The sequence below is a fragment of the Nannospalax galili genome, unplaced genomic scaffold, assembly GCF_000622305.1.
Source record: "Nannospalax galili isolate Female #2095 unplaced genomic scaffold, S.galili_v1.0 scaffold1328, whole genome shotgun sequence".
In the NCBI taxonomy this organism is placed as follows: Eukaryota; Metazoa; Chordata; class Mammalia; order Rodentia; family Spalacidae; genus Nannospalax; species Nannospalax galili.
The window spans coordinates 1,296,392-1,314,568 of NW_008358795.1; the positions used below are offsets into that span (position 1 = coordinate 1,296,392).

Genomic DNA, 18,177 nt, shown 5'->3' on the forward strand with positions numbered 1-18,177 from the left:
ACTAGATAATATAAACCAAAATCACAAGGCCAAGTTTATAGCAAAGCTGGATAATATAGTGTATACCATGGTGCCTGACAAACAGGCCAGTGGAAAAAAGCTACAGGCTGGAGAGATGGCTCAGCAGTGAAGAGTGAGCTCTACTCTGGCAGAAGACCTGAGTTTGATGCCTGGCACCCATGTCCGACAGCTCACAATTGCCTGTAACTTCAGTTCCAGGGGATCTGACACCGCAGGAAAAGCAAGGACACAATGGGCCCCAGAACAGTTACCCAGGGTCTATTCAGAGGGCATTTCAATAGTGGATTGATAGGGGATTCTGATAACCAGGCAGGTAAGAAAGCAGCACCTGGTACTTATAAAATTAGAGGTAGTCATGAAGAGAACAGCACACTTAGTTCCTACAAACACTCCAAACCCTGGAGGTGCGGATCCCTACCCCTCTCCTGCCCTGGGTGCTGTGTTTATCCATGAAGGGGCCCTAGGACAACTCCTTGCTCTCTCCCCTAAGGGCTAAGGCCTCAGAGAAGTGCCGGACTTCATCCAGCTGCCTGTACCCCAAATCCTGAGATCATCTGTCTAGAAGCCCTGGCTCCATCGTCTCCAGCGAGTCTCAATCTTATTTGTAACACGAAAACAATTCTAAGGAGCCAGGTCCTGCTTTTCTTAAGAGACCATGAGACTGATTAAGAGACAAGTGAAGGGCGAGAGCGTCGCCAGTTCTCTATGCTGTGATGAATTCCGGAGACACTCTTCCCCTTGACGCTGTAGAATATTACGCCTCTCTGCCTGTTTTTCTCTTCTGTAAACTGGTAACATTAACAGTTACTCATTGAGGAGATAGTTTAAGACATTTCCCAGTTCTTTTGTTTTCCCTCTGTTGAACGCCAGAGGCCGACATTGACGGAGGGACTCCAGCCGCCAGCACACTTGCCGCAACGCCACTATCCGCCACGCGGTGGCGCTAAATCACTGTCTAGTTTTCCGCAGACTTTGGGGACCAGGGAGCTGAGCGAGTGAGGACATTGCGGGTAAAAGGGAACCATGGGAGCAGAGGAGACCTGAACCATAGGATCAAGGATACCTGGACCTAGTAGCTCCCGGGCTTCCGGGGCGAAGTAGGATGGGAGGGGAACGAATGGGTCATTCTAGCTGTGTCTGCAACCCTTGACCTGCAGCCGGGGTACCTGGTACGGGGACGGAGCGCGCATCCCTGCAAGCGCCTTTGCTTGCTGCGCCTCATTCATCAGCTCTCGCGGCACTCGGTTGCCATGACAACGTGATGCAGGCGGGGAAGGGAGGGGGAAAGGCGGGGAGGAGGGAGGCCCTGCGTGACGTCTGCGCTCCTCGCGGCTCATCTCCCGCGGCCTCCCTAGTTCTCGCCTATTTTGGAAGAGAGCCGCAGCCCTTCTGCTGATGTGCGCGCGCTGGCGCCTTTTTAAGGCAACTGGCGGAGTGGCGGCTTCACCAGAGCTCGGGAGCTGCCCCCGCCCCTGAGCCGCGGAGTCCTGGGCTGGACTTGGACCCTGGCAGCTCCCCCGGAGCCATCGCCCCACCCTCATCCCCATCCTAATACCCTCCATCACTGTGGGGGACATTTCAGCTTTGGAGAGAGGAGGTCTTGCCCTTGCCCCTCGCCTCCCCCTACCCAACCCCCAACAGGGGTGAGTCTTATAGAAACCTTGGAAGGAAACAAGATGCCAGGCCTATCCGTGCTTGGAGATCCTACGGACAAGGCCACAGAGGGACAACGCCAGGTGAGGACCTTGCTGCCCTCGGGCCTCCCTTCAGTCCCCTACCTTTTTAGCCTTTTATTCCCTGGGCTCAGTCTGGAGCAGATTAGGATTCCTGGAAAACTCAGCCCTCTCATTAAACTGAAAGGGAAACTGAGGCACAAAGAAAAGTAGTGATTGGCTAGGGTCACATGGCCAGTTGGTGGAAGAGCATGGGCCTGAGTCCTGGGGGCCTGGATTCCTGGCCCCACGTCAGTCCCCTGATCCTTAACGCTGAGGACTGCTGACATATTGTGCCTTCCTTAGCCCTTGCCTGTACCCAGCCAGGGTGGGCAACTCTGCCCAGCTGTCTTTTCCCCAGCCCTGTCCAGATCCTAGCTGGGCTTTCTCAATCAACAACCTCTCTGAACAAACTTCTGGATCCCTTGGACTCTGTGACCAGCCAACCAGGTTGCCTCTTCTTGCAAGCATCTGCTTCCATTGGAGGCTTCCTGCAGCCCACCGACTCTCTGGAACTTTCTGGAGTTAAACCTCTCCCAAGTGCTGCTGGGCTTCTGAATGGAGATGTGGCCTGCTGGACACTGGTCACTCCCCAGAGCCATGTGGACCCAGCCCTTTGGAACCCCTGACCTGTCCTGATGACACCTGTCAGAGGTGTTTGGGATCCTCTGAGGACAGCATGACATGTTTGGTCATTCCCAAGGAGCTGTACAGTTTCCAGACATCTGCAGGCCTTCACTCTGGACCAGGGTTGGGGACCCAGAATGGATCTGATCTAGATCAGCATTTGTGGCTCCACCCTGGAGCCTTGAAGGATGCTTCCAAAGGGCATCCATTGCCAGGGCCAAGCCTTCAATGCACAGAGGGGGAAACTGAGGCAACCCTCAAAGGAACATCATTTGCCAAGGTCACAAGGCTAGTCAGTATATTGGTTGCTGAGACTAAGACCCCGAACCCTGCCTCCTGACCTAGGCTCTTTCTCAACATCTTGATCCCAGAGGCCAGCCTTTGAAAGACGCACAAGTCACTGCAGTGTGTGAGCAAAAGACGTGTTTCAGGATCCACCTCCTCTAAGTGTGACCGTGTCCCTTGGGTTACTTCATTCTGCAATAACCCTCAGTCACCAAAAACAGATGACCTCAAAGGATCCCCTGTTTCACTTGGGCCTCTGGGATTCTCTGACAGTGGGTGTTTGGGTTAGACTGTGGGGTCCATCTATGGCTGTCCGAGGGACCCTGCTGAAAGAATTTTCTTCCTCCAAGACTGAAGTTAAGGAATGCTGGAAACAGTAGGTACCTCAGCCACATGCTGTGCAGACAACTCTAAGGATGACCAGGGGTCTGTTTTGTGCACTTTGGACCCCATCAGAACCCTCCAATGGTGAGTCTCCCGATGAGGTTGGCAAGGACTTTTAAGAATGGCTCCAGTTGGGTTGGACTCCATTGGGGAAGAAGATAGTCGGTATAGTGCTTGTTTTGCCATGAGGTATGGTTCTAGCCAGTACTTGCTTTCCCAAGTCCATACAGGGCTGGTCTTCAGGGACCCAAGGTGACCCTGCTCACACAAAGCCAAGAAGCTTGGTTCTCTAGGAGATGTCAGGCCCCCTGAGACCCTAGCACTGGGCATGTGGTCTCATTCTCACCTGAAACTGAGTTTGGGCATTGCAACATTCAAAATTTAAAACCTGAGAAGCACTGGGTCAGGTAGGATCTGCACCTAGGGATGTTCAGAGGGCCAGATATGGGAAGGGGTGGTCCTTTAAGGCCAAGTGTTCCAACACTCTTTATTTTTCAAATAAGAAAAAGAGGGTCCCAGAGAGGAGAAAGGGCTTTCATAACTCCCCCACCCTAGTGGGCCAGTGGCAGAGTTAGGACCAGAATCCGTATCTAATCCTCCTGCCCAGGACTCTTCCTTTGCCTCAAGCACAATCCACTGGTATCTAGGTTGAGCTCACTTCCTCTTCATCCCAGATCTTTGAATCATTGGCAGAGGGCTTCTCAGCCTGGGCCGGGCAATTCAGGAGCTTTCCCTTTCACCAGATGGTCCTTTCCTCTGCAACTTCCTGGTGTCCCCGCCTCACCCACGCAGTGCTCATCCCTTCCCAGTTCCAGGAGTTGCTCTGTCAATAGGCCAGAAACTGCTCTCTGTTTCTTGCTGTGGTTCAGCCAACTCTCTGTGCTTCCAGAATTCTCAGGAATGGAGATCCTCATCTCTCTGCTCTTGGAGTGTCCTCTTGGTTGCTCCTAGAGTTTCCTTTCTGTCTCTGGCCCAGACCTATTGATCATCTTCTGATCTCCCGTGCCTTAACCCCCTTCAGCCTTTCCTGGCATCCTGTGGACCATTCCTTGCCAATGCTGTCTCTGCGTGCCTAGGCCAGTGGTAGTGATCAACCCACATATCAGGATTGCCCTGTAGGGTCTGATGAGCTGATCCCCATGCTAGATGTCTAAGGCACAGACGCATGCTGCATCTGTAAACTGTCTCTAGGTGCACAGAGGAGCTTAAAGCTGGGGTCTATGGTGGCTTGGGTACCTGGGTAGAGGAGGAAGTAAGGAGAAATCGGCCAGGAGGAGCTTTGGGAAATGAGAACTAGGAGCCATGAGGGTTTTAAGCTGGATAAAAGCATGGTGGGGATGGCTTCTAGAAAGATGGCCAAGGATTTCAAATGTTGACTCCTCAAGAATGCATTGGGAATGGGCTGGATGCTCCATTCTGGACTTGGGGAGTAGTGGGCAGGCACAGTGATACCCAGGAAGGGGTATCATCTAAGCTCAAGCCATTTGATATACATCCTGAAGCTTCCCCAAGATCCCACTGACACCTTTGTCAGTGGGACCCTATTTCTCCATGTACAGTGAGTGCTGAACCCAACCAAGCTATATTTGCATGGCCTTTTTTAAATGATAGTTTCCAGCCATGTGTGGTGGTACATGCCTTTAGTCCCATCCAGCACAGCCTAGCTGGTCAGTTGGCCACTTGACTCCCAGAAGCTCAGCTCAAACACACCTCCCCAAGGCAGCCATTGCCAACTCCCTGAGCTTGGCCTTTCCTTCTGTTGAAGTGTCCAAGCCTGCATGCCCATCAGATGGCTTGTTGGCTTTGTCACATACTCACCAGTCTGGAGTCTTCATGAGTTTAAGGCTGGGCCTGTGTCTCAACCTATTACATCACAACAGAGGCTAGCCTCAATCCAACCCTCGTGTGTGTGTGTGTGTGTGTGTGTGTGTGTGTGTGTGTGTGGTGAGCATGACCTCTACCTGTGAGCCCCTTTTCCACATCCAGCCCTGTGGTGGATGCTGGCAATATGAAAGCCAGCCTTAGATCCTGATGGGGGGAGGGGGGACAGACGAGGAAGAAGTGAAGATTGGCAAGTTCAGTGACAAAACTGGCTCTGGGGGTGCATACCTAAGATTCTAGCATTTGGGGTGTAGAGGCAGAAAAACCAGAATTTCAAGGTCATCCTCTGCAACATAAGTTCAATGCCTGCCTAGGTTACAAGGCAGGCATTGTCTCAAAAAAACAACAAAAAAACCCAACCAACCAAACAAACAAACAAAAAACCCCAAAACATATAATAAAAAGGAAACACATGGGACTGAATGAGGTTAGAGGGGGTATGCTGGTCCCCACTAGAGGACCAGCAGGGTGAGGAGGATCCCAGAAATGGATGTACATCTGTCTCCTCCTCTAGGCCCCCAGATCTGGAGGGCAAAGGCCATGCCCTCCACATCTGTCTTCATAGTGCTCAGAATAGGGTCTCTGCTCTGCATTCAAAAACATGTTCCATGGATTGGTTTTCCTCCCTCCTTGGAGTAGACCCCCTCGCTCAGCCCTGCCCTCAGACGTTGCCCACCTTCATTCCTCCTTTCTGGGCTCCGGTCTCCCCCTAACACTCCTACCATCACTCCTCGACTCTCACCTCTGCTCAGCCCACTTCCCTGGCTCTGACCGTCTCTGTGCGTGGGTACCGGCTGTGTACCCTCTTCACATGAGATTTGTTGATTTCATAACCATAAATAGATAAAATGTTCTGAATGCTTCCAAACAAGAAGGATTGGGAGAGTGAGCACACAATGAAAAGGCCGCAGGAGAAAGCAAAGAAAACAGCCTGCAGAGATGGAGCTGAAATCAGCCCGGCACAAGCTGGCACTGCCTAAAGGCTGTCTTTCCTCTGAATAGATGGTGTGCCATAGACACAGGATTAGGGACTGCAAGACAATCTACTAGAAACCCTTTGCATGATTCCAAGTCTACCAACTCAAAAGAAAAATATAAGAAAATCTAGTTTTTGTGTTTTGTTTGTTTGTTGTTGTTTTCGTTGTCTCCCTGTCTTAAAAAAGCCAAAAAAAAATCAGGTTAGTCATGGGAAGATGTCTAAGAGGGGCTGGTGAGATGGCTCAGAGGGTAAAGGTACTTGGCACCGATCCTGATGACCTGAGTTCAATCCCTGGGACCCACATGGTACAAGGAAAGAACTGACTCCTGCAAGTTATCCTCTGACCTCCATATGTGAGCTATGGCTTGTGTGTGTCCCCCACAAAAATAAACAAGAATCTCTGAGATCAGAGCAAGTCTCTCCATCCCCCTGCTCCATCACTTTGAGTGATGCTAAGCCTGCCACACACAAGGCCAGCTCCTGGCTTGTTGACAGTGATGGTATATTGCCAGGAGGAAGCATCTCTCAATAGAGTCAGATTCTTGGTCTGTGTTTCCATTCTACAATCCTGAGTTACCCCATTTCTGGAGCATGCCAAGCACGGGAGGAGACAAGGAATGTCTTCCTTCCTACCATCTAGCCATTTGGCAGGAGGCTGGCATTCACTTGAGGGAGTAACATGGCTGCAGTGGCTGGTGACCAGGTTTTGAAGGAGGCCTTTAAGACTCAGGCTGGAACTAGAGTCAGGAACAGTGAACGTCTGTGTTCTCCCAGAACAAATAGCTATGGGCCTAGCTTCCCTGGAACCCCAGTTAAGCAGCCACACCTGTGGTCCAGTGGTGACTTACAGTACCACCATAAAGTTCACCATGAAGTTCAGTGTGTCATCTTGGTCACTTGTCTGGTCAGGTGATCATTGAGTGCTGCTTCTCTTGTCACCTTTTCATCTCCGAAGCCCCATCAAGTCATTCATTCATTCATTCATTCATGTTCTCTCTCTTCTTCCCTTCTCCCTTCTCATGCTCATATACACTACATATATACAAACTCTTGCTCAGTTTTTTAGAAAAGCAGCCAGGAATCTCCATGTTGTTTTGAAGAGTCAGACACTCCACCCACCGGTGCTCCAACTCCTTCCCAGGATGTCTTCCTCTTGGAAGTCTCAGGAAAAGATACACTTATTCTCTAATAGGGGCTGAGGGGGTGATGTCCCTTTAGAGGCTCAATAAAGCTATATGCAAGACAGGGGCAAGGGATCTCATGGCCTGCTCTTGCTATAAAAAGGCCTTTTTCGGAAAAAATAAAGAAAGGAATCAGCCAATCCCTCCTCGATGCCATCACCTCTTCTTGGTGATTTTTCGGGGAAGGAGTGGGTGGGTTTCCATGGTAACAGATGCGAGCTCTGCTCAGTTAAGAAGGGACCTTGGTATTTTTTTCTCTCTCATTCTCTCAGTTGTGTGTGTGTCTCTGTATGTGTATGTGCGTGCTACACATGCCTGTGCCCACACCAGCAATTTTTTTTAGAACTAAAGAAAATCCTGTTCTCAGTTCCCCAAATATGGAGTGATGGAAAACCACTTACTCCTGCAGGGCATGGAAGGTTCGAGATGGTTCGAGAGAGAAAAGGAAATGCCCCTATAGGAATGTTTTCTTCCATGATTTTTACTAGAGATTGCATGCAAAAGAGAAGCCTTTGCAAATGGTCAGTGTTTAATGGTTAGAAAGAAAGGAAGATGCAGAGTGGAGAGATGTAAAAAACAGATGGATAGTGCAAAAGTCTGACAAGTGATACCCGAGCAGGCAAGAGAAGGTATATGAAGTCTCGGGAAGCATGTGATCCATATACACCATCTGATGCTGTGAGAAAAGACCCAGAGTAGGCTCAGATATGGACACATACACAGAGACACCCAGAGAGTTATAAACATAAATATATGCAAGTGTCAACACACAACTGCATACAATATAGGAAGGCAGGGCATAAAAAACAGGCATAGATGTAGGTGTCAGTAGATATGTAGATATACAGGAATACAGACCCCAGCTACTAAAACGCACAGACAGATACATGGATCCAGATGGGTGAACATATTCAGACAGACAGGCTTAGACAAGGCACAAGAACATCTAAACATGGCTTCAGTCAAGAACACACACATTCACTTGCATGTGTATGCACACAAATGTGCACACACACATATGTACACACAGACTCTGCCTCCTTTCAATTGCTCAAGCATCCTTTACTGAAGGGCATAGCTGGAAATGATGCGTGCTCACCTAGTAGGTTTGTCCTGGAAGCTCTTACACAATTCTTACACACACACACACACACACACACACACACACACACACACACCAAAGCCCCTCTCCCAACTCACTTCCTTGCCCACTTTCCCATAACCAAAGGCTGTAATGCCTCCCCCATCTCAGGTTTCCAATTCTCAGCTTGTTCTGCTGCTGCTGCTGCCTGCCGCTTGGAGGAGGGGGGAGTGGGGTGACTCAGCCATGCCAGGATGACTCACACTGACAGTATTTTTAGCAGCGGCCAGGAGCTCTCTAGCGTGCCAGCCGCCCCCCTCCTCCTGCTTGCTATTTCGGAACCGTCACTGGTGATATAAATAGCTCCTCTCCCACGGCTTGAAGCTGCTGCCAAGCTATTTTTGGTTCTACAGGGTTAAAAATAGTTTCATGGAGGTGGGAGGCAAGAGGAGTGGGAGCTGGCCTAGGGAGAGGAGGCATTAGGGGCATACAGAGCTTCTCAACTTGAATCAGAGTGGGTGAACTAGGAGGAGCCCTCCTCTACCCCTCCCTTGTCCCTTTCTAGACCCTTCTCGCTTTCCAAAGTGGCTTATCCTGTCCATTCTGGAAAAATCCAAGGATTCTTCCCTTGAGTCTAATTCTCCTCCCTAAAACTCCCAGAGCTCAGGAATCTTGATCCCCTGTAATAGCCAATATTTATTCTCAGAAAAGAGGGCAGCCAAAGGAAGACCTCATCCTGAGGCTTGTGTGGACCTCAGGCCTTCTTTGATTTTACGAACAAGCCATGGTCGATCTGATTACTAAAGCAATATTCAGCACCACGGACAGCAACAGCTACGCCATTCTTTCACTGTGGGCCTGCTCAGCGTGCTGGAGGTTAGCTGGACCGAGATACATTTTATTTTGAAGGGGGCACCACGAATGTGTCCCAGCCAGGGCCTAAAGCATAAGTCTGTGAGGAAGACAGGCTAAGGGTGCGGCTCAGTGGTGGAATGCTTGTCTAGCTCTGACAGGGGAAAACAAGTCCAGAAACCCTTTCTTTAGTATGGGAAGGAGATCCAAAGTCCAAGTGAAGAGAATGTGACAATGGCGGGGGGTGGGACGAGTGGAGATATTGGTATCAGATAAAGATTAAAGGGGCAACAGATGCATACATCCTGAAGGGACTGTTTGTCATCCGTAGGGTTGGAGACAGTGGTAGACAGACACACAGCATTCACCATTCCTTCCATTGCACTTGTACCATTGGCCACAATCCTGTGGCTATAGTCTTTACCAAAATGGTGCAAGACAGCATGATAGGGTCTCCACGGCCATGTGCTGCCATCTCCTCCTCCCCCCCTCCTCTCGCTCCTCTTCCTCCTCTCCCTCCTTCCTTCCTCCTTTTTTGGAATTACTAGGGATTGAACTCAAGGCCTTGAGCATGTTAGGAGAGTGCTCTACCACTAAGCCATAACCACTAAGCACACACTCTTCTCTTCTAAGAACCCCTTCTCTTCACTTGCCTCATCTCCACAATTACCTCTCTTGCTACCATCCTTCTCTATGAGGAATGGGGGCTTCCTTGACCCCCAACTTTTCTTCTTAGTGTCAAAGTTTGTCTCCACCCCCCATGAGTTTCTATAACCAGGCCACTCACCCCCTCCCCTTTTTTGAGACAAGTTCTCATTGTGTAGCTCTGGCTTACCTGGAACTCTCTATGTAGACCAGGCTGGCCTCAAACTCACAGAGATCCACCTGCCTCTGCCTCTTGAGTGCTGGGATTAAAGGTGCACACTACCACACTCGACTTCTCTGAATTTTAAAGTGGTCTCTTTCCCTCAAGTGCTTTCACACAGCTCCTATTCCTTCAAATGAGATTTTAAAAAAATCTCTAGACCATTGCTTTTTCCTTTTATGGGATCTTGGGATAAAAAAGGGCACCCATTGCCCCCAGAGAGCGATCACATATAGTGAATAGAGAAAGAAGGGGGAGATGATGCAAAGGCCACACAGTGTGGATAAAAGCCTGACAAAGATATCAAAGGTGCAACCTCGGAGGTTAGGGGGGCACAAAGCTGAGACAGATTCAATGAAATTTAAAAAAGAATGAAAGAGGTGTGTGTGTGTGTGTGTGTGTGTGTGTGTGTGTAGGTGAAAGGAAGAAACAGAAGAGGCATCTTATAGCTAAAAAGATGGGGAGAGAACTGGAGGGAGATAGGGAGGGGGAGCCTGGCGGAATTAAAGGGTCCCGGGTAGGGGCTGCAGTCTCCAAGGGCCCAGCACACACTCTCGCTCTTCTGCATCCTCCCCCTCTTCCCCGCCAAAGCGGAGGGGGGAGCTCTCGGAGCTGTGCGGAGGCCGCTAGGCCCCGCCCGCCGCCGCCGCCGCCGCCGGAGGATTCCTGTCCTAATATGGAGCTGGGATTCCCCCGGCCCCGCCCCCGCCCCCGGCCCGAGGGAGAAACTGGGGCTCACTACAGGGCGGGGGAAATCGCTCGCTTTGGGGTTTGGCAACCGAGGGGGGTGTGGGAGGAGTCCTAAATGCACACCCAGATCCTCACCAGGCCCTAGTTCCCTGCCTCAGTTTCCCTCATAAGTGGTTAAGGTTAACTCATAGAGGAGCAAGGAATCCCTGAGGACCACAGTGTTGATGTTGGCGTTCTCACGCCCATTCCCAAGGCCAAATCCAGCTGGTCTCTTTCCCACTGGACCACCTTTCTATCCAGGATTTAGACCTCAGGTCCGGGCTTGGGAGGGGGGAAGGAATATTATTTATTTGAAAATGGCTATTTCAGATTGAGTAGACCCCAGGAAAGCGCCCCAGCTGTGATATCCACCCCCCAAAGAACAAGGCAAGTCCACCTCCTCTTATGCCACTGTGACCCTCTTGCCTGACAGAGAGGGATTTGCAGAGGACCCTGCCCCTCCTTATCCCCTGCCTTCTTAGAAAAATTAATGTCAGTACCAGCTCGCCCTTGCCTTTACAGACCCTCCTGTCAGGGCCTGCAGACCACCCTAGCTCATGCCCTGTCCCTCCCCTCAACGAAACACACTGGAAACCTGGTTCCCTGCAACCCGCTTTACTTTTCAGGCAATCCCTGGCTCTGCGCAGCTCCCGCCAGCCGGCCCCCTCCGCTGTCTCCCTACTCCCCCTTCCCCCACTCCCTCCCTCTCCAGTTCGACGTCATGAGATGACGTCGGGAAGCCAGGGAGGGAGGAGGAGCGCCCCCCCTCCCCAGCCAGTGGCTCCCGCTGCAGCTTGCTTAGCCCAGCCTCCCGCCTCCCGCTCCCCCCCCGTCTCTAAAACGAGCCCCCCACGCCTGGCAGGAGCTATATAAAGCGGATGGAAGCGAGCGAGGGGGGCAGCGCAGCCGAACGGAGCCCAGGAGTGGAGCGAGAGCGAGCGAGAGCCGGGGAAGCAAGGAAGAGGAAGCCTCCGGTGCATCGGGGCAGGCTCGCAGGTGTCCGGGAAGCCGGAGCTGGAGCTCCACCGCCGGCAATCATGTACCGCTCCACCAAGGGCGCTTCCAAGGCGCGCCGCGACCAGATCAACGCCGAGATCCGGAACCTCAAGGAGCTGCTGCCGTTGGCTGAAGCGGACAAGGTCCGGCTGTCCTACCTGCACATCATGAGTCTTGCCTGCATCTACACTCGCAAGGGTGTCTTCTTTGCTGGAGGTGAGCAAGCTGGGGTTACCGGAGACCCGAGCGGATCCGAGCTGACAGAGACCAGAGATCGGGGAGCTGAGGCTGCCGCTATGTCTAGTACAGCGTGGGGGAAAGAGGGGACTTGGGAGGGCTCTGGACCTTCTACTTTTCCCCCTGAGCTCGGTCCAGACTTAATCTTGGATGAGGGCTGAGCCTGAACGATGGTCCTACACCAGATTTATGGGAGGCAGAGAGTCAGACCAGAATGGCCCGAGTTCCCAATAGCTCAGAGGCACCCCAGGAGTCCGCAGAGTGGAGAGAAGGAAGCCTGGAAAGTTGCAAGGGAGCCTGCAAAGTGGCAGCCTGTGGGTAGGAGATGCTGAACCTTTCTGCACTCTCTGGAGCGCTGTCCGCCGTGCTGAAGGCAGAGCGTGCGGCGCGAGCGCTGTCCGTGGTGCTGGAAGGAGAGCGCGGTCGTAGCGCTGTCCGCGGTGCTGAAAGCAGCTTTGTGCCAGCGGTGTCCGATGTCCGATCGGGAGCTCTGTCCACAGTACTGACAACTCAGGGCTGCTGAGGCTCCCCAGGGCTTGGAAGTCCGAGGGCTCTCTGGCTAAATAGTTCCAGCAACAGGTCTCTCTTGGCCAAGACCCACGAGTATAGGGTCAACAGGTGTTTGCAGAGTTAGGTCTGTGAGAAATTCCCATGGCTTCCCTGAGACTCGGGCTATTTCTTCACTTCTGTTTTGTCCCTCATCACCCACCACATCTCTCCCCACAGGCACTCCGCTGGCTGGCCCCACGGGGTTTCTCTCAGCTCAAGAGCTTGAAGACATCGTGGCAGCACTACCTGGATTTCTGCTTGTGTTCACAGCTGAGGGGAAGTTGCTCTACCTGTCGGAGAGTGTGAGCGAGCATCTGGGCCACTCTATGGTGAGTACTGAAGGTCCTTAGAGCTCAGATTGGGCCAGATATGGGGTAAAATGAGCTTTCCACACCCAGAGAAACTGAGAGTTACTGGACAGGGAGAGCTCTTCTCTGAAAGAAGACATGGGTCACAGATTGACTCTTGATGTCCTTACTAATGATCCTCTCCTTTCACTCCTCTAGGTGGACCTGGTTGCCCAGGGTGACAGCATCTACGACATCATTGACCCTGCTGACCACCTCACTGTGCGCCAGCAGCTCACCTTGCCTTCAGCTCTGGATGCTGGTAAGAACATTATCCCTTCTTCAGTCCAGTCTTTCTTCCGCTGCCCTGCTCCAACCATCCATCTTTTTCTCACAGATACCCACCCTCTTAATCAGTTTTTCCTTTTGCTCACCTAGATCGCCTTTTCCGTTGTCGCTTCAACACCTCTAAGTCCCTCCGGCGCCAGAGTGCAGGCAACAAACTGGTGCTTATTCGAGGTCGATTCCATGCTCACCCACCTGGAGCTTACTGGGCAGGAAACCCTGTGTTCACGGCTTTCTGTGCCCCACTGGAGCCAAGACCCCGCCCTGGCCCTGGCCCTGGCCCTGGCCTTGGTCCTGCTTCACTCTTCCTGGCCATGTTCCAGAGCCGACATACTAAAGACCTAGCTCTACTGGATGTCTCAGAAAGGTAAGCCCAGAGTGTTCAAGCTCCAGTAAGAAGTAGACCAGAGATAAGGGGACCTTAGATTCTGGACCTTAGATTCAGGGGGAGGGAGGATGGGGCTCAGGTTGGCAGAGGACCTGGGAGGGAGTAAGATGCATGTGTTTCAAGCAAGGAAAACAGAAAGCTGACCTCACCCTTTCCACCTTCCCAGTGTCCTAATCTACCTGGGCTTTGAGCGCAGCGAACTGCTTTGTAAATCATGGTATGGACTGCTCCACCCTGAGGACCTGGCCCACGCTTCTGCTCAACACTACCGCCTGTGTGAGTGTCCAGAGAAGCCGCGGATGAGACAGGGAGCTGGGAGAAGGCATGAGAGACAGACCAAGAAAGGGGCTGTGGTCCAGATTGATGTTGAGGAGATCAGAGACCAAGAGTTTTGGATGCTCTAGAGTGACATTAGGAAGAGAAATCAAGGCAAGAATAGGACCAGAGTTAGAGAACTCTGAGTGATAAGGTCAAGGCGAGGAGCTTAGCAGTATAAGTTAGGATCATCAGAAGAGACGATGTCATGGTTCCCTTAGTTCAGTGTAGAGGTGAGAAAGGTGGGCATGTAGGGAGTGCTGTCTGGTGGACTTTCTAACCCTGCATCTCTTCTTTCTCCCCAGTGTCTGAAAGTGGAGATATTCAGGCAGAAATGGTGGTGAGACTACAAGCCAAACATGGAGGCTGGGCCTGGATTTACTGCCTGTTATACTCAGAAGGCCCAGAAGGCCCTGTTACTGCCAATAACTACCCAATCAGGTGAGCTGTAAGATAAGAGCCAGTGGGATAGGGGCTGAGGTCAGCATGTAGGAGATGAAATTCAGTAAACTGTTCTGGGAATGGACACCAAACCCTTACCAGCTGTTTCTTCTTTCCTCTCCAGTGACACGGAAGCCTGGAGCCTCCGCCAGCAGCTGAACTCTGAAGACACCCAGGCAGCTTATGTCCTGGGAACCCCAAATGTGCTACCCTCATTCCCTGAGAATGTTTTCTCCCAGGAGCAGTGCTCTAGCCCACTCTTTACTCCACCCCTGGGGGGTCCCAGAAGCACCAGCTTCTCCAGCGCTCCTGAACTAGGTGTGGTCTCAACATCAGAAGAGCTTCCACGACCCTCCAAAGAGCTGGACTTTAGTTACCTGCCATTCCCTGCTAGGCCTGAGCCTTCTCTCCAAGCAGACCTGAGCAAGGACCTGGTGTGCACCCCACCCTACACACCCCACCAGCCAGGAGGCTGTGCCTTCCTCTTCAGCCTCCATGAACCCTTCCAGACTCACTTGCCCACTCCATCCAGCTCTATCCAAGAACAGCTGACTCCAAGCACCATGACCTTCTCTGAGCAGTTGACACCCAGCAGTGCAACCTTCCCAGACCCACTAACCAGTCCACTACAAGGACAGTTGACTGAAACCTCAGCCAGAAGCTATGAAGACCAATTGACTCCATGCACCTCTACCTTCCCCGACCAGCTGCTTCCTAGCACTGCCACTTTCCCAGAGCCACTGGGCAGCCCCACCTGTGAGCAGCTGACTCCTTCCAGCACAGCATTTCAAACACACCTGAATAGCCCCAGCCAAACCTTCTTAGAGCAATTGAGCCCCAATCCTTCCAAGACTTACTTTGCCCAGGAGGGATGCAGTTTTCTCTATGAGAAGTTGCCCCCAAGTCCTAGCAGCCCTGGTAACGGGGATTGCACACTCCTGGCCCTCGCTCAGCTCCGGGGCCCCCTTTCTGTGGATGTCCCTCTGATGCCCGAAGGCCTGCTCACACCTGAGGCCTCTCCAGTCAAGCAAAGTTTCTTCCACTACTCTGAGAAGGAGCAAAATGAGATAGACCGTCTCATCCATCAGATCAGCCAATTGGCTCAGGGCATGGACAGGCCCTTCTCAGCAGAGGCTGGCACTGAGGGGTTGGAGTCACTTGGAGGGCTGGAGCCCCTGAATCCCAACCTGTCCCTGTCAGGGGCTGGTCCCCCTGTGCTCAGCCTGGACTTGAAACCCTGGAAATGGCAAGAGCTGGACTTCCTGGTTGACCCTGATAACTTATTCCTGGAAGAGACGCCTGTGGGAGACATCTTCATGGATCTCACTACTCCAGACCCCAGTGGGGGGTGGGGCTCAGGGGATCCTGAGGTAGAGGGCCCAGGAGGGTCCCTGTCACCTTGCAACAACCTGTCCCCAGAAGACCACAGCTTCCTGGAGGACCTGGCCACCTATGAAACCGCCTTTGAGACAGGTGTCTCAACATTCCCCTACGAAGGGTTTACTGATGAGTTGCATCAACTCCAGAGCCAAGTTCAAGACAGCTTCCATGATGGTGAGTTCAGCCTAAATGTCCAAGAGCTCCTGTCCCTGTCCTTGTCCTTCTGATCAGTTACAGGTAGATTAGGTGAATCCATTCCTGTCTCTGTACTTCAGTTTTATTAAGTGAGTGGCATCACCGACCTCTGAGGATAGTTAGTGAAGATAAGAAAAAATGAAAACCTTTGTATGAACGTTTAGTAGACCTGACAGACAGGAAGTGGCATGGAACATGGAACATAATGACAGATAATCTTGGGTAAAGACTTGAAGTCTATGAGGGACCTAGATCAGTCATCACATCATTTTATTGATGAAGACAACCAAGGCCCCCATGGTTAAAGAAATTTCCTGAAGTAATACAAAACTTGATGGAAATTGATTGTAGTTTTAGGCTCAGGATATTTGCTCTCTAAAGGGGATACAGAGCAACAGTTGGTATAAATTTGAGAAAGAAAAAGGATAGGGCCCAGCGGCTCCCACCTTAGCAGTCTTGGGCTTTCCAAAGCTACAGCACAGTCTCCATCTGTTCATATTGCCCTCTATCTGCTGACCCTCCGGGGACCATTTGGTCATTGGAGGGACATATTTGAAGCCCATTCTGTATACCAACATTTTACCACAGCCTCAGCCTGAGGATTTTTTCCTAATTCTCTCTCTCTCTCTCTCTCTCTCTCTCTCTCTCTCTCTCTCTCTCAGATGGAAGTGGAGGGGAACCAACGTTTTGAATAAGTCTGTGACTTAACGTCGTCAAGTATGGCATATTGTCATCAAGACGTGGAGCCGCTCTCCACCCCCCCGGGACTGTTGGGGGGATTTTGGGGGCCAGAGGAGGACATATCTGATTCTCCAGGCCCTGAAGGATTCTGGGGGGAGGTGGGAGGGTAAGGGAGGGGAGCTACTTTTTAAAAATCAAGGGACTTCGAGCGATCCCAGCTTCCATTTCAATCTGTATTCACTCGTAGTGAGCTTCCTTGAATGGATTTCAAGCGGAAAATGGGGGAGTCTCACTTCCCCACCGCGCTGCCCCATGGCCTGGGCCAGTTCTCCACTACTAGGGGCCTAGCCACCCCTGGGCCTTGGTGGGGGAAAGGCACGGCCCACCCAGGGCTAGCCTGTGCCCTGAGGGGCTCTTGACACCCACGTAGAATTCTCTACAAACCAGTAACGGGATTTCAATTCCGATGGACTCTGCCGCCCTGGCGGCCCTTCCTGTGACTTTTGCGCCCCACACCTAGGGTGGGGGACGCAAAGAGACACTACATTCCTTTCCGATGGAGGAAGGCAGACCTGCCGTCACACGTGTGCTTGCACGAGTGCGTGTACCTGGTGCGGGATTCACCCGGCCGCCAGACCGCCTGGGCCGCCCCAACGGCCACCTCGTGGTGCTGCGGTGACTTTGTAGCCAACTTTATAATAAAGTCCAGTTTGCCTTTTTGGTACCTCTGCTGTTATGTGTTATTGGGAAAGGGAAGGAGAGGGGAGTGGGAATTGGGGGGGGGCTAGACAGAAACCTGGGGTAAAGGCTGGACCTGCTCTTGGCCCTGGCATTTCTTTATGTACCTGTCATCTCTCCACTCAACCCAAGAACCTGCAGTGTGTGGCCCACACTGCTAGAAGATGGAGGGTTTGTCCAAAGTAGATGCCATATCTTGCCTTCAAGGTTTCTATTTCTAGAGGATGTTGGCATTTCCTCTCTGTCCTGGTCTGACAGTGTTCATAGTGTGGGAGGGAGCAGGGGTCTGGGGATAGACAAGAGGCCTTGGCCTGGTATTAGTCCCAGATATGGGTTTGAAGCTTCTGGTCCTCTCCTGCCTGGTCCTGCTGAAAACTGATTTCCTTGTGGAACCCTAGATCTTTCTATTAGAAGCTGTAACTTGTTATCTTCACATAGCATTTCAGTATTTCCAGTTGGCAAATATCTTATTCACTGCAATAAAGCCTCACTTCACTGAGGAAGCAGCTGAGGATCCCAGGCAAAGAATCATTTCCTTCATAGTTGGTAAGAGTTGTAGGTGGGGCAAACACCAACATCTGAAACTGAGTTGTTTTCTCAGCTCCCAAAGCCAGTGAGTCTCCATCTCAGACACCCCAAGAAGGGCAGTGTTAGGTAACCCCCTCCTTTGACCCCTCCAATTCTAAGGTAGAGCTAAGCATAAATTAGTGAGTCAAGAGGAAAAAAATTCAAAATATGTTATCTCCAAGTATGAAGGCCCAACATCCACAGAGTATGCTTCAGGGGACAAATGAAAATTAGGAAACAATATGACCTGTATTCAAATCATACCTCTACCATTTATCTGCTGAATAGGCCTAAAGCCTCAATTTCCTCACAGGTGAAGTAAAGTAACAAACACCAGCATCCCAGAGACACTGTTAGTCCGGGAAGGGAGTCTCAGAGAAGTATAGAAAAGACTTTAGTTGTTAAACTGCCTAGGAGCCAGGGGTGACCTGAAAGCTTAAAGAAAGCCTTTCATCAGGGAA

At 51.6% G+C, this 18,177-nt stretch overlaps 1 protein-coding gene across 1 annotated transcript; it reads left to right on the forward strand.

Annotated features, from left to right (window-relative positions):
* The first annotated feature begins 3,033 nt into the window (after positions 1 to 3,033).
* Positions 3,034 to 17,135, forward strand: Npas4 (neuronal PAS domain protein 4). Its single transcript, XM_008822264.2, has 9 exons — positions 3,034 to 3,113; positions 11,460 to 11,809; positions 12,557 to 12,708; positions 12,886 to 12,988; positions 13,105 to 13,378; positions 13,566 to 13,675; positions 14,020 to 14,155; positions 14,280 to 15,709; positions 16,393 to 17,135. The coding sequence occupies exons 2-9, from the start codon at positions 11,476 to 11,478 to the stop codon at positions 16,419 to 16,421; spliced, it is 2,568 nt and encodes an 855-aa protein (XP_008820486.1). The 5' UTR covers positions 3,034 to 3,113; positions 11,460 to 11,475; the 3' UTR covers positions 16,422 to 17,135.
* The last annotated feature ends 1,042 nt before the right edge of the window (positions 17,136 to 18,177 follow it).